The sequence below is a fragment of the Vidua macroura genome, chromosome 13, assembly GCF_024509145.1.
Source record: "Vidua macroura isolate BioBank_ID:100142 chromosome 13, ASM2450914v1, whole genome shotgun sequence".
NCBI classification, from domain to species: Eukaryota; Metazoa; Chordata; class Aves; order Passeriformes; family Viduidae; genus Vidua; species Vidua macroura.
In genome coordinates this window covers 15581555-15594596 of record NC_071583.1, presented here as the reverse complement: position 1 = coordinate 15594596, position 13042 = coordinate 15581555, and the positions used below count along the sequence as shown (strand labels likewise).

The following is a 13042-nucleotide window of genomic DNA, read 5'->3' as shown; positions in this document are numbered from 1 at the left end:
TGTATGTATCAGAGAGCAGCGGGATGTAATTTGTGATAAAATTCAGAAAGAGTGAGTGTTCCCACTAAGGCCTGTAGAAATGGGGACAAATGGGAAGTGATGCACCTGCCTAGGAAGCTGCTGATATTCATACAGAGAATTTTCTTACCTCCAAAGTGGATGAATATTCTCTACAGAACCTCTGTAGGACACTTCTCAGATTTTACGTAAGAAAATGTTAGCTTGATTTGAAAGTTCTTCTGACACAAACTGGTTGTGTGGCAATGCCAGAGAGATGGGAATTGTGTCAGGTTTCTTCCCCTGCCTTTGCCTCTGGGGTGATGTGCTGCTCAGTCATCCTGTCTAATACAGAGAAATAAGTCTCCACGTAGTAGAAAGCTGAATTTATTTAGGACTTGTAGCAATTAAGGATATGGGGAGAAAGAGAGAGCATAAATATGTACACCCGTGCAGAATAAGATGAATAAATTGTGCTTTGGAATCAAATGTATTAAATATGGTTTTGCTTGTTGTCACCTGTCACACTGATTTGCAAGTTTTCTCACAGTAGCAAGAACCTCTGCTGTAAATGTCTGAGGTTTTATTGAACATTCTGAACTCAGACTGATCAGAGTGTTTAATGCAGAGTTATGGCCCCTCAGGAATGTGGCTTCATTGAACTGGTTCTGAGTCTCCAGAGATCTGCTAACCTGTGAGGATGGAGCTGTGCAATGGGGTCTTGCAAAAAATACCAGCAAAACAGTTCAAAGGCTTGATTTAAGCAGGGCCTGCTCTGCTGCCACTGTCCTGCCAATAAAACCAGAAAAGTGATTGCATTCTGACTCTGAAAGCCTTACCAGAGAGATGGTCCTTTGCTGCACCTTTGTAGTGCTTCTGCATTCAGATGTTGAAAAAGAGAGACTTATTTCAGGTTTTTTTTCTTTGTTTATGTTTAGTTTGTGTTTACATTTATGTTTGTTTGTTTAGTCCTACCACATGCCAGAATTAAAAAGCTAATTTACTGCTCTCACTGTGGATCCTCATACAGCATTTTTGCTTGGAGCTTTATTCTGTGAGCTTTTCCTGTTCCACATTGCTCCAGAAGGAGCTGTGCTAAATAACCTGGGGTGCTGTGGCAGGTTTGTGAGAAGCAGCAAACAGGATGGTTCAAACCATGGCTAAGCACAAACCTCAGCTGGGTCAGCCTCCAAAAGGGAGGAAAATTCCCCAGCTCTGTGCTCAGTGGTGGAAGTGAGAGGCTGATCACCTCAGATGTAAGACCTTTGTGAAATGTGAACGCAAGCTGAGTTCAGCTTTTGTGAAGAAATGAACAGAAAAAGTGATGGGTGCTTTTTGCAGAAGTTTTAAAAAATCCCTCTGACTGAAGGAAACTCCCTAAAAGAAAATAGAGTATTAAATTTGCCGTGAGTGTTGGATAGGGATTTGTGTTTTGTTGTTATTTTTGTTGTGGGTTTTTTTTTTTTTTTGGGGGGGGGGGGGCGGTTTTGGTTTTTGGGTTGGATTTATTGGGGAGTTTTGTTTGTTTTTCCCATGAAAAACGGGTTTCTGAGTGAGCTTTTGGCTGTGCTGACGAGCTGCGGGTGCTGTGCGGCACAGAGCAAGCTGAGCCCTTCTCCCCACAGCCCAGCCCTGGCAGGAGAGAGCAGCCGGGGCTGCGGGACAGCCCGCGGCGGCCGAGCGGGGCATTGCTTTCAGCCGCAGCTGAAGGCGAGGGTCTGGAGCGGCTTTCCTGGGAGCTCCTTGTAGCAATTAAGTGGCAACATAAGTTACTAATTGACCCTTTCAGTGTGTGAAGTGACCTGTGGCTCATTTAAGGAGCTTAACTGCCCCCGCGGCAGTTATCTGATGATAGCGGGGATTGAGGACTCCTGTGCGGGGCTGGGCAGCCCCGCTCCCTGCGGCACTGCCGGGGAGCTGCTGCCTCGAGTGCCTCACCCCACCCTGCTCTGCTGCCCTCCAACAGGACAGTGCCACCCCTGCAGAACCGCTTCTTGGGGCTGGAGGGGACTGCCGCTCTTGCTGCAGGGCGATTTTTTGATGGGAAGGGTGAGATGGTTTTCTTTGGGTGGGAGGAAAATTAGAGTTCACTCCTGGGTCTGACTGACCAGAGCTGGTGTTTGTTCCCTTTTGATTCTGTAGATGTGAACTTCAGCGTTTTTATGGTCATATAAAACTAAAATTCTGTTTAAATTAGTTGAGAAGTCTTAATCTATTTTAACAATATTTTGCAATGAAATTTTTTTTCTTAGAATGGCTTGCAGCCAAAGCTTTGATCGGCTCCACCCTAATTTGCAAACAACTGTGGTCTGTGTCTTAACCTTTTATTCCCTCAAAAAAAATTCTAAATAAAACTCCTTATTTATTTCTCTAGGTAATTTCTTTAGTAAATTAAAAAATATCCCTTACAAGTGACAGTGATATTCAAGCTCTGAATCTTTTGAGCTCTGGGGCTTATGAAAGGCCAAAATAGCCAGCTGTGGTTGGTTAAAAACAGATAAAGCTGGATTCTGGAGAGATAAGAGTCTTTTTTAAAATAGATAATGTCATCAGCAAACAACAGCTAACTGAATATACATTTTTAAGTTTTGGGAAGTGATAACTCCTAGAATCACAATAAAAAGTCAAAGATGAGCTTAACCGTCCATCTGAAGGTAAAAAGAACCTACTAAACTCAAGACTTGTAGGTTTTTAGTCTATTTAACGTATCTCAGACTTTTGGACAAATATTTGCTCCTTTCTGTTGGAGGACTGGGAATTGTCCCAGAGCTTGCTTAGCTTGTTAGCCTGTCCAGGGGCCTGATAAGGACATGTGGTGGTAATGAATTAATTTTTTTATGTGTAATGTTTCCTACTCAAACGACTGCTGCTGGAAAGATCAGTTACTGCCTGTCCTAGGAAAGGCTCGGAGTGTAGGAAATGCCCGTGTCCTGTAACCTTTGCTGAGCTCTCCCTGGGCTTGTGATACACAGAGATTTCTCTGTTTTCAAATATAAACAAGGTATCAGGTTTCCTGGTCCTGAGAGGGGGAAAGCTCTGTTGTTCATTCATAGACAGCTATGGGGCAGATGGTGGAATCGAGCCTGAAAATGAAAATGAAAGCTCTGCTCTTGTGTGCTGTCGCTGCCACCCCATTTTGCTGCTGAACCTGAACCCAGTGTGTTGAGGTTAAAAATGCTGCTCACATGGGCTGGGACCCTCACTGGCCTTCCCACTGTGTTCCTGCAGGAAAAATGTCACGTGGCTTGCTGAACTAAATAGGGGACCTGAAATCCACCCTGTGCTGGCTTGGTGTCTTTTTAGCAAAGTGGGTACATGCTGGAGAAAATAGGAATAGGAGAGCAGCAGGGAAGGGGGCCAAGCCAGAACTGAAGGGGAGACCAGGGCTGGGGTACAGGCTTGACAATAATAATAGAAAATTTGACTAATCTGTAGTGTGGCTTCTTACAGGTGCGTGCTTCCCTGACATCCTGAGTGAGCTTTGAACTGTGGTTTGAGTGGGTTTAGCACATATATGCTTTAAATGCATCCTATAATGAGGTTTTCTTGGTCTAAAGAAGCTGTTGCACCTTATGAGCTGGGCTTTTAAAGTGACCAAGTTGAGCAGGCTTTATTTCAGTTAGGTCACAAGTTGCTTTCTTTAGAACGACTCTGAATCCCTCTCTTTGCTTTTGGTGTTTTGGAACAGCTGAATGCCTAATATCTAACTTTAAGAAGAGCAGAGTCATATTTCAAAGCATTTTTTAGACTTTCTTTTCAAATCTCTTACTAGTGGTACTGTGTTTTCCTGGGTGGTTTTCAATTTAAAACACCAACAGTCCAGTGTGCCTGGAGTTCTGAGTCTCTCATATTTGTTGATACAAATACAGAGCTCTTCTGCCTATGTTTCCCTCTCACAAATTATAAGTCAATTTGTGCTGAAGCAAAATCCTCAGGATTTCACTGTTTTCTAGACCAAGTCCAGCTAATTAAGTGCTGTTCACAGGTAATGAAAGGCCAAGCAGTGTTGTCCATTTCTTGAAATGTGTTCACTGCACACTTGTGTACTTGGTCTTTTGGAACCAAAGTGGGTTTTGCTGTTTGGCTTCTCTTCCAGATGCTGGTTCAAGTGTGGAAGAAATGGAATTCAACTGGGATGAGTATCTAGAAGACACAGGAGCAACTGCAGCCCCCCATGGATCTTTTAAACATGTGAGTAAGGGAGCGCACGTGTGCTTAGCATTTCCTGCATTGTTTCTTTGATACACTAAGTGTTTAGGGTTTCTTTGAATGAATTACTGCTCTCAAATTTGGAAGACTAACTGTAATAATGTTTTTTATAGAGAAATGCAGAATTTAACCTTTTTATTACTGTTTCTTGTCTTTGTTCCTGTATGTAGCACAGGGTAACCCCACCCACAAGTGCTGAAATCTAAGCAGTTAAGGTCTTTTCTGCACCAGAAGATAAGCTTGATTTTTCTCAAGAAGCTCTTTCTTCTTTTGGTAATTGCTCCCGGACAGCTGTTATGGAGGAGTAGCTTTAGAAAGCTGGTGGCAGAATAGTTCTTGAACAGCAGAATTCAAATTTGCTCTTAGAGAAGGCTTTAATGGCAGACCTCAAGGCGGCAAGGAGAAAATAACACCTCTGCCAAACACCTGACTGTAGTAGTTAGAAAACTGATTAGGATAATTGCTGATCACAGGCTTAATGAATAGGATGAAGTCTTGATAAGCCCTTGTCTTTGCCCTTGGACATCTTGAATGTTTGCTGGTAAAGTCCTGGAGAGCACTGTCCCATTGGGGGAGATCTGGATGTGAAATCTGCCTTCTTGTACAGGGTCCTCAGTGAAGGTGAACTGTACAGAGCTGGTGTCCAAACCTGTTGGCTCTCTTGCAACAATTAAAGCACCTTCCAGACTGGTGACTGTGTGTGACACATTGCTTGGAAGACACCCTGTGGTGCTCAGGCTTTTGGGTCCAACACCATGACTTTCAGTATGAGGAAACTTAAATCAGCAGGAAAACAGCCCGAGGTCTGTTTGTGAAGGATCATGAAGCATTTTGAGTCCAAGGGTAGCCTGGAGAAATGAAGACTATTAACTAATCTGCTAAAATATGTCAGTTGTGTTAGTAGTAAAGATGCATAGAAAATACAGACTTCACAGAGGCTGTTAGAACACTGGCATGTAATTGTAAGGTTTTTGTTCAAAGTAACAATTCAGGTATCTCATTTCTGAAGGGAAGGGGACTGTGCTTGCTTTATTTTTCCTGGGTGTACTGAGGCTGTAGCTAGAGCCAGCTGAGGGTGGTGATGTCCATGCAGCTCACACTGAGCTGCTGTGGTTCCAGCTCACAGCATGGAACCAGAGCAATGGCATTTTGCAGTAATACAGGGAATGGTCTGTCTCTTCTGGTGTGGTTTACCTCACTGGATCTCTCTTAAAGAGGCCTGCTATCATAGCTTGGACACTCTATAATTAATTGTAATGCTAGCTTTACAGCAGTGGCCAGCTGAATTAATGTTGTAGCTGGATTTTGTTAATTAGCAGAAGGCACACTTTGAAAGACTCACTGCACCTGCACCAGCTCAGCTGTGTCAAGTCTGAGGTCTGGTGGCTGTGGCCACGGTTGATAAAAATACAGTTAGGTTTTAAAAAATCTCCACATTTTGTATTGCTGTTAATGCCTGCCTGTGAGGAACACAGTGCAGTGTTGCTGGTGAGGTGGCATTGTGATGGAGAGTGGTTTGGTGAGGAGGTGTGGGCAAAGCCCAGCCCCTTTGTCCCACTGCCCTGGGGGCTTGGGGGGCCTGGACCTCTGCAAGGAGGTCATCAGTGAGTGTGGAAATAGATGCCTGCACCTTCAGAATGGAACTATTGGGCATTTTCTACCAGAGCTCCTTAGAATTTGTCCAGAGACCAGTGTTGATGTTCTCTGTAATAAGCTTGGCATAAAATTCTTTATTGCTGACACTGAATTGACAGGCAGAGGGAGGAGCATATTTATATCGTAGTCTTGCTGTTAATAGAAGTGCAGGAGTGCAAGGTCACATGCTGGGGGTTTCTGTGGTCCATTAGGAGGTAATGTGTTGGAAAAGGTGGAGTAGAGAGCCTCACTGCCTCCCAGTGGAGAGTGACAGCCTTTGTGACAGCACTGAGACAAGCTTAGTGTGATTCCAGGGTACATCAGGTGAGTGGTTGTCAGTGGAGAGCAGGCAGGCACTGGTGTGGCTGTGCTGCTGATTGTATTCCCTCCAGCTCAAATCTGTGGTCCCAGTTTCTTGACTTTAGGAATGACATATTTTTATAATCCACCATCAGGAAAGCTAACATGCTTTACTCTCAAAAAAAGAGTGGAAAATTCTGAGCTGAAGGATAGTATTAGTACAAGAGCAAATGAACACATATGATAAAATGATTAATATAAATACATTTTTAAATGGAAATATATGGGTTTAGTTTGGTTTTTTTTAAATACTGAAGTAGTGAGCTCCCATTATGAGTTGTGGGTGAGAAATACCTAACTCATGTTGTAGGAGAATACGTGGTCAGGTTAAGGAAATGTAATCCATGATTACACAGCCTGTGTTAGCAGAGCACTGGACTTGCTTATGGGAGAGGTGACTTTCTATATTTGTATGCTTATATTAATTCTGAACGTTTTGCCTTGCTATGTGTAAGACGCATTGGAGAATTTAAGCTACTTCTCAAACTAAGTGTGTTCTAATGTTTAATTTCTTATCATTTTAAAAATTAAACAATATCAAGATCAAAGTGACTGTTTGGCATAAAATGTAGCAAGAAAAAGAACTTATCAAAAACCTGGAGCTGTAATGAATGCCAGTGTTGTTATCCCCTCCAAGTCTAAATACACTTCCTCTAGAACCAAATGCTCTTTTTAAATTCCCTTCTACCCTTCACAACACGTGTGTGACCATGAAAAACAAGTTGGTGTTCAGCATCATCTGAATACGTTTATTTGCTGTGTGTTCTTGCCTGCTCTTAATCTTTTTGTCTGTTCCTTATCATTCTCTCCCCCTGAACCGCGCCGCATCCCTGGCTCTGGCTTGTGCCGCAGCACAACCTGGGGACAGCTCCTGGTGGAAAGGGGACACGGGGGTTGGAGTCACAGCTCCTGGCCAGCTCAGCTGCGCTCTCGGGCCCGCTGCTCCAGGGGAGATGCTCTGGAGGGTGCCCATCCTGGCCAGGCTGACCCGGGAGGCTCCTGGAGAAGGAGTTTGCTGGGCTACCCCAGCCCGGCGGCGCCGCCGGGAGAGGGCGCGGGCAGCGGCTCCGTGTGCGCGGCGCTCCCGGGAAGGGCCCGGAGAGCTTGGGAAAGGCACCGGCTGCGGGGAGCGCTCCTCCCGCCGCTCTTGGTTTTGCTGAAACCTGCTCTCCCTGCCCTGAGGCTTTGTTGAAAGATCGAGTATAGGAAGCAGCGCAGATTTCCCAATTCTTCAAATGCTGTGTTGAGCTCGAGGCTTTTCTCTCAGGAATCAGAACATGAAGTTTTTGGGAATATCTCTTCAGCAAGACAGCTGTCTTTTAAGAGACACCTTCTATGATACCACTTCAAAATGCCTGCAGGTATTGGGTCCTGCTGATTAGGTTTTTAAGAGGAGACTTCTCTAAGTGAAGGGTATTAACCCAAAGGATATGAACAGTTAACACAGGCATATGCTTTTCTTTCTAGTGTAGTTCTCTTAGTTTTATTTTTAGCAAACCAGTATGTGCTGGCTGATGAGACTATAATAGCCATGGCAGTTACTGAACTGTCAGCACAGAATTGGGAATAAATACCCCAGAAAATATCTGCTCCATCTGCATCATACTGAAAGCCTTTCTTGTAGTAGGTTCAAAGAGGAAATAGAGCTTGGGACATCTTAAAAAAAGAAAGAAAACATGAGTTACAGTCAACTGAGAATGGGGAATTGACATGTCAGAGTTTTAATTAGGACTGAGGTCTTGGAATTAAGCATAGATCAGAACATTCTATAGAGCAAGCAGAGCAGGGTCCATCTGCTCTTTTGGGATTGTTTGAGTTAGAAGAAGTTAGGCATAAACTTGAGAAACTTAAGGTGTTGCCTTCTCTTTTAAGTCTCAGTCCTGTGCAGATTGGTCACCTGCACACAGCACACCCACATAAAAACAGAGCACTCCCAGGGTCTGGTGCTTTATTGTTGTCAAAGCATGAAGAATGCAGACTGATTATGTTCCATGCAATTTATGTAACAGTGCTGCATACAGAATTATTTAGGTTCTTGTATAGAGAGGTTAAAAATCCTTATTCTGCACTTTGTGCAGGTTTGTGACTTCTTAGATGAGCATGGTGGAAGAGACAGATACTGTTACCTAAGGCAAGTGTGTGAACTTTAAATGGGCTTTTTGTCCAAAGACCTTGAATGACACAATTTAACACAACAAGTCAAAGTTGTGGTGCTGAGTTTGGCCTTTAGTTTTGCTCAGATTGCCAGCCTAGCTGAATGGGAAAGCCTTTCAATGGTGGGGAAGCTTGAAAAGATATTCTTAAATGCAAAGAAGATTTCATGAATGATGATTCTGTGTGCATTCCAGTTTGGGTCCCATAATGCGATAAAACTGTTTCTCTGAAGAGGTTGGGTGGCATTTGGCTTGAGTTTCTTTGCTAATGACCTTGTCTAAATGTTCCCTCTGTTATTCAGCAAACTTTCTGAGAGGTGCTCAGATGTGATGATCTTCTTCCTCTTCAGGTGGATACAAGTTTGCAGAATGGTTTTGCCCCTGGCATGAAGCTGGAAGTCGCTGTCAAGTCTGACCAGAACACCTACTGGGTTGCCACCATCATCACCACGTGCGGGCAGCTGCTGCTGCTGCGCTACGACGGCTACGGCGAGGACCGCAAGGCCGACTTCTGGTGTGACATCCTGACTGCTGACCTGCACCCCATCGGCTGGTGTCAGCAGAACAAGAAGATTCTCAAAGTGCCTGAAGGTACCAGCTCTGTCTGCAGACACAGGGGGACACACCAAGAGGTGCTGTTGTCCCGTGTCAGCCGGGCAGGCAGCCTGTGGAGCTGCTGTGGTGTGCAGGTGCTGTTGCTGTGGGGACAAGCTGAGGTTATCTGCTGTGTTTTCCTGAAATCCCATGACAGAGGCTTGTGGTTATCTTAATCATCACCACCAAAATCTACTGCTTTGACATTTCCTTGAAGCTGATTTTTTTTGTTGTTTCTTTGTTTTAAGTTGTTAACCGGTGTGTGGCAGATTCTTTTGAATTAGGCAGCACAAGGTTGTGGCAACATCTTGTGTCTGAATAATCTTTATCTGGCAAGAAAAATCAGAGTCTTTCTCTTTCACTGTTTGCTTAGGTATCAAGGACAAGATACCTGACCAGGAGGAGTTCCTTCAGCGGGTGCTCAAGGGGGCCTGCAGTGCTCCTGCTAACCTGCTGGAGGGGGTAAGTGCTGCAAGGGGCTGCATACTAGGTTTTGGCTTTGCCCTTCATCATTAAAGGGACCTTATTTGAATTGTCAGTTCAATTGCCTTTTTAAGTTCAGGGAGCCTTGTAATATGCTGTTGACCCTAGAGTTCCACTCTCTAGTGTTTCCTATTTACAGTATTTAATTTTTATAGTGTTGTCCTGAAACATATCTGTTGCTGCAGGTTTGGGTTGTTCATTAATCCTGGCAAAAGAAAGACCTTTTTCAACTCCCTACAGTTTCAGTCTTCTTCTATTCTGTTCCTCCTCCATACAGCTCTAAGAAAATAATGCTTTATTTATCTGGCTTTCATGTTGTCTCCTTTCTCAATTGACTCCTTTCACTTTGAATTGTTTTGTTTTGGAATTTTTTACTAACAGTGACATTATTGTTTCATTTAATTACATCTTTGCTAGTGAAGAACCAAATTTTTTATCCCCTGCTCTGCACTTAAAACAATATCTGCACCTTATATCAGTGTCTGGTTGTAAAGTACAGAACATAATGGTTTTTGGAAAATGCCTTTGACACCTTCATTACAGCTAACAGTTCTGTCTGTATGTTTCTGTCTAGTCATCTTTGTATGCTGGATGACTCAGTTTTAGAAAGAGGTTATTCGTGTTTCCTTCAAACCTGGAATGTATAAATGATAATGTCTCTGAAAATGATAATGAGGACTTCAGTGAAATGTGTGACTGTATCTACAGGCAGGGCAGAAACTCTGACACAAACACCAGCAATTCTGAACATTGTCACTTCTGACTTGTGTTAGGAAGGGATGTGGATTTCTGTGCTTCTGAGTTCATACTTTATTTATGCAGACAGAATGTGTGTAAGGAGGTGGAAGTATGGCATTTGTTTTGTTCTGTTGTACAGAATCATTTGTATTCTTTTTGTAGCTTCACAGAGGGAAAAATCCATTGGATCTCATCGCACCCGGCTCCCGACTGGAACTGCAAAACATCCGGGATTCCCTGGAAGCCTGGATCGTCATCGTGGTAGAAAATGTTGGTGGGAGGCTCAAGTTGCGATATGAGGGCCTGGAGGATTTGGACAAATTTGACCAGTGGCTCTTCTATTTGGACCCTTTCCTTCACCAAGTGGGTTGGGCAGCTCAGCATGGATACAGCCTGCAACCACCTTTAGGTACTTAAAAACACAGGTCTTGTACGTGGTGATCAGAGGGTAGAGGCTGCTGCTTTAGTGCTCTCAATTGTCCTCCTGGGTGCATGTGGTGGTCACACAATCCATGGGATCTGACAAGTCCTGTACCTAATAAAATATAGGTGAAGGCACAAATAGTCCTACAAGACTTTTCACCCACTTGTTCTAAATGCTTTTGCCTGTCAAAACTTTCCTCCTGTGTGTGCAAAGGAAAGAAGTGAGGAAGGGATTGCCTTCATGATTTGGTTATTTTTGGTATGTTTGTTTTCCTGGGGTGGTCTTATGAGTACTGCTCAGCAGGAGCTTTTGCAGTTGAGACCCTCAAGCCTACTGGACTGATTTAGATAGCATTTATAAATATGAAAATCTTTCTTAAGAGAAGGAACAAGTGTGTGGAAGCGGAGGCAGAGGCTGGGACAGGTGGACACATCTATCAGGCGTGTCCATGTCAGGGTAGGTCATCAGAGGAGGGGGGCAAAAAGTGGCAGAAACACAAAGGGATGGCTTTTGAGCTTGCTAGTGATGTAACATGTTTCCTGATGAGGGGAAACCTTGGGATAAAGAATTTGGCAGTTTGGAGGGGCACAAATCAAACTTTAATGCTATGTGTTCTGAGAGAAAAGAAGAAGAAAAATGACTACTCGCTGTTTCCCTCTCTTTTTCCTCAAGCCATTAGGTCCTTGAGGAGTGAAGCAGATTGGCAAGAGATCCTGAAGAAGGTGAAAGAGGAGGAGGAGGAGTCCTCTGTTCCTACAGATCTTTTTAAGGTAGTTTAATGCTGTGGATGATACCATAGAAATGCTGTATTCCTGAGCAATGATTCGGGGAAGTCAGTCACTCAAAATTCTTTCCTTGTTTTATTTTGTTGGTTTTTAAAATTTATTCCCTTTCTCTCTCTGGTTTAAAAATGTAATTATAAGGGAAAATAATCATACTGGTATCAATTCTTGGTAAGTTAGACAATGCACCCATCAGAGTTATGTGAGTCATTAGTTGTCACGGTTCACATGTTTTAGTCCTTCAGGTTCTTAGTCCATTTTTCTCAGCTTTGCTTGGACCCATAAGTAGAAGTGCTGTTGCTTGTGAATTTGCTGTGTCACGTACAGAGATATGGATAATTCTGGAGCAGGAGCCCTGTTCTGCAGGTTTCTGTTAGACTGGAAATGGAGGCCTGGAGAGCTCTCATTTAGTGTAGTTCATGAGGAGTGCTAAAGGTTATAGGGAGAAACCTCAAAACATTTCTGTTGACTTACAGGACCACTCTGTATTATCAAATCTTGCTTCTGTGTGGAGAGTGGCAGAGGAGGAAGTCACAGGGACTCAATTTCCTAAAACTCATCAAAAACTGTCAGTCTCAGGGGGCACTGTTGGCCTTTCATTTAGAGAAGTTGCTGGTACTGGGACATGTTGATTTCCTGGGATGAACTGATAAAAACTCTGTAAAAACTCATGCTCTTCACTTGATTTATGTGAGGTGCATCTCTTTTTTGATGGAGGAGGGCAGGTAATCAGAGCAACACATCATTTTCCAGGATAAACCTGTGATCGGAGTGCACTCGTTCTCTGAAGGCATGAAGCTGGAAGCTGTGGACCCAATGGCTCCCTTTGTTATCTCTCCTGCTACAGTTCTCAAGGTACCAGAGTTCTTAAACCAGTCCTGCTGAGATTCAGTTCTACTGCTACTTCTGTTCTTAAGTGCTCAGGGAATTCTCATTAACTGATTATGTTAAAATCTTGGGTTAGTTTCCAAGTGAAGTGTTTTGTCTCCCTCAGGGGACAGGCTGCCTGATCAAACAAGTGCTGGTGGTGAAACCATTGGATTTCAATGGAGGGGAAAAGTTCCATAAAGATACAAGCTTCAAAAGATCAAATGATGACAATTGTCAAAGCCAGATTTTTAAGATTGGCTATATACCCTCACAATCTGAGTATGCACCTGGAGATAATTTTTTGGGGTTTTGATTTTGTGAAGGTTATGTCATTCTGCGTACACATGATATTTAGATGGCCTGATTTCCAAATGAGGGGTTTCAGAGTTGAAATGAAAACTCGTCAACATGATCAGGGGTTACTTTTTTTGCTATTTGCTTGTCCTGCTTCTATTTACTTCAGGGGTATAGTGGCATTATTTGTGACAGTCCATCCTGGGATGCAGTTCAGCCTTGCTGAAATAAGCAGTTTGTTATAGAATAGTAGGAAGACCAAAGATGATAATTTCTGTGCCTTTTTCATGAGAAAATTCCCTAAAGCACTAGGTCACCTTATCTTTCAAGTGCTCAGACATTAAGTTTTATTATTTATATTTGTTAAGTTTCTGGATAATGCAGATGAGTCTGCTGGTTTATGAATCCCAAAGATTCTTTTAATTTTACTTTTTCATAACCCTCCCAGTATTTCAAGGTAAAGAGTTTCCATCAGACAATGCTGCTGTTTAATAAAGCTATCA

At 43.3% G+C, this 13042-nt stretch overlaps 1 protein-coding gene across 1 annotated transcript in view; it reads left to right on the top strand.

Moving 5' to 3' along the window:
• SFMBT1 (Scm like with four mbt domains 1) overlaps nt 1-13042 on the top strand; it is a 65882-nt gene that overhangs the window by 37024 nt on the left and 15816 nt on the right. The window contains exons 3-8 of the mRNA XM_053989275.1: nt 4094-4188; nt 8705-8945; nt 9322-9410; nt 10332-10578; nt 11266-11363; nt 12129-12230. Of these exons, the coding sequence (XP_053845250.1) occupies nt 4094-4188; nt 8705-8945; nt 9322-9410; nt 10332-10578; nt 11266-11363; nt 12129-12230 (872 nt within the window). The remainder of the gene's footprint in view (nt 1-4093; nt 4189-8704; nt 8946-9321; nt 9411-10331; nt 10579-11265; nt 11364-12128; nt 12231-13042) is intronic.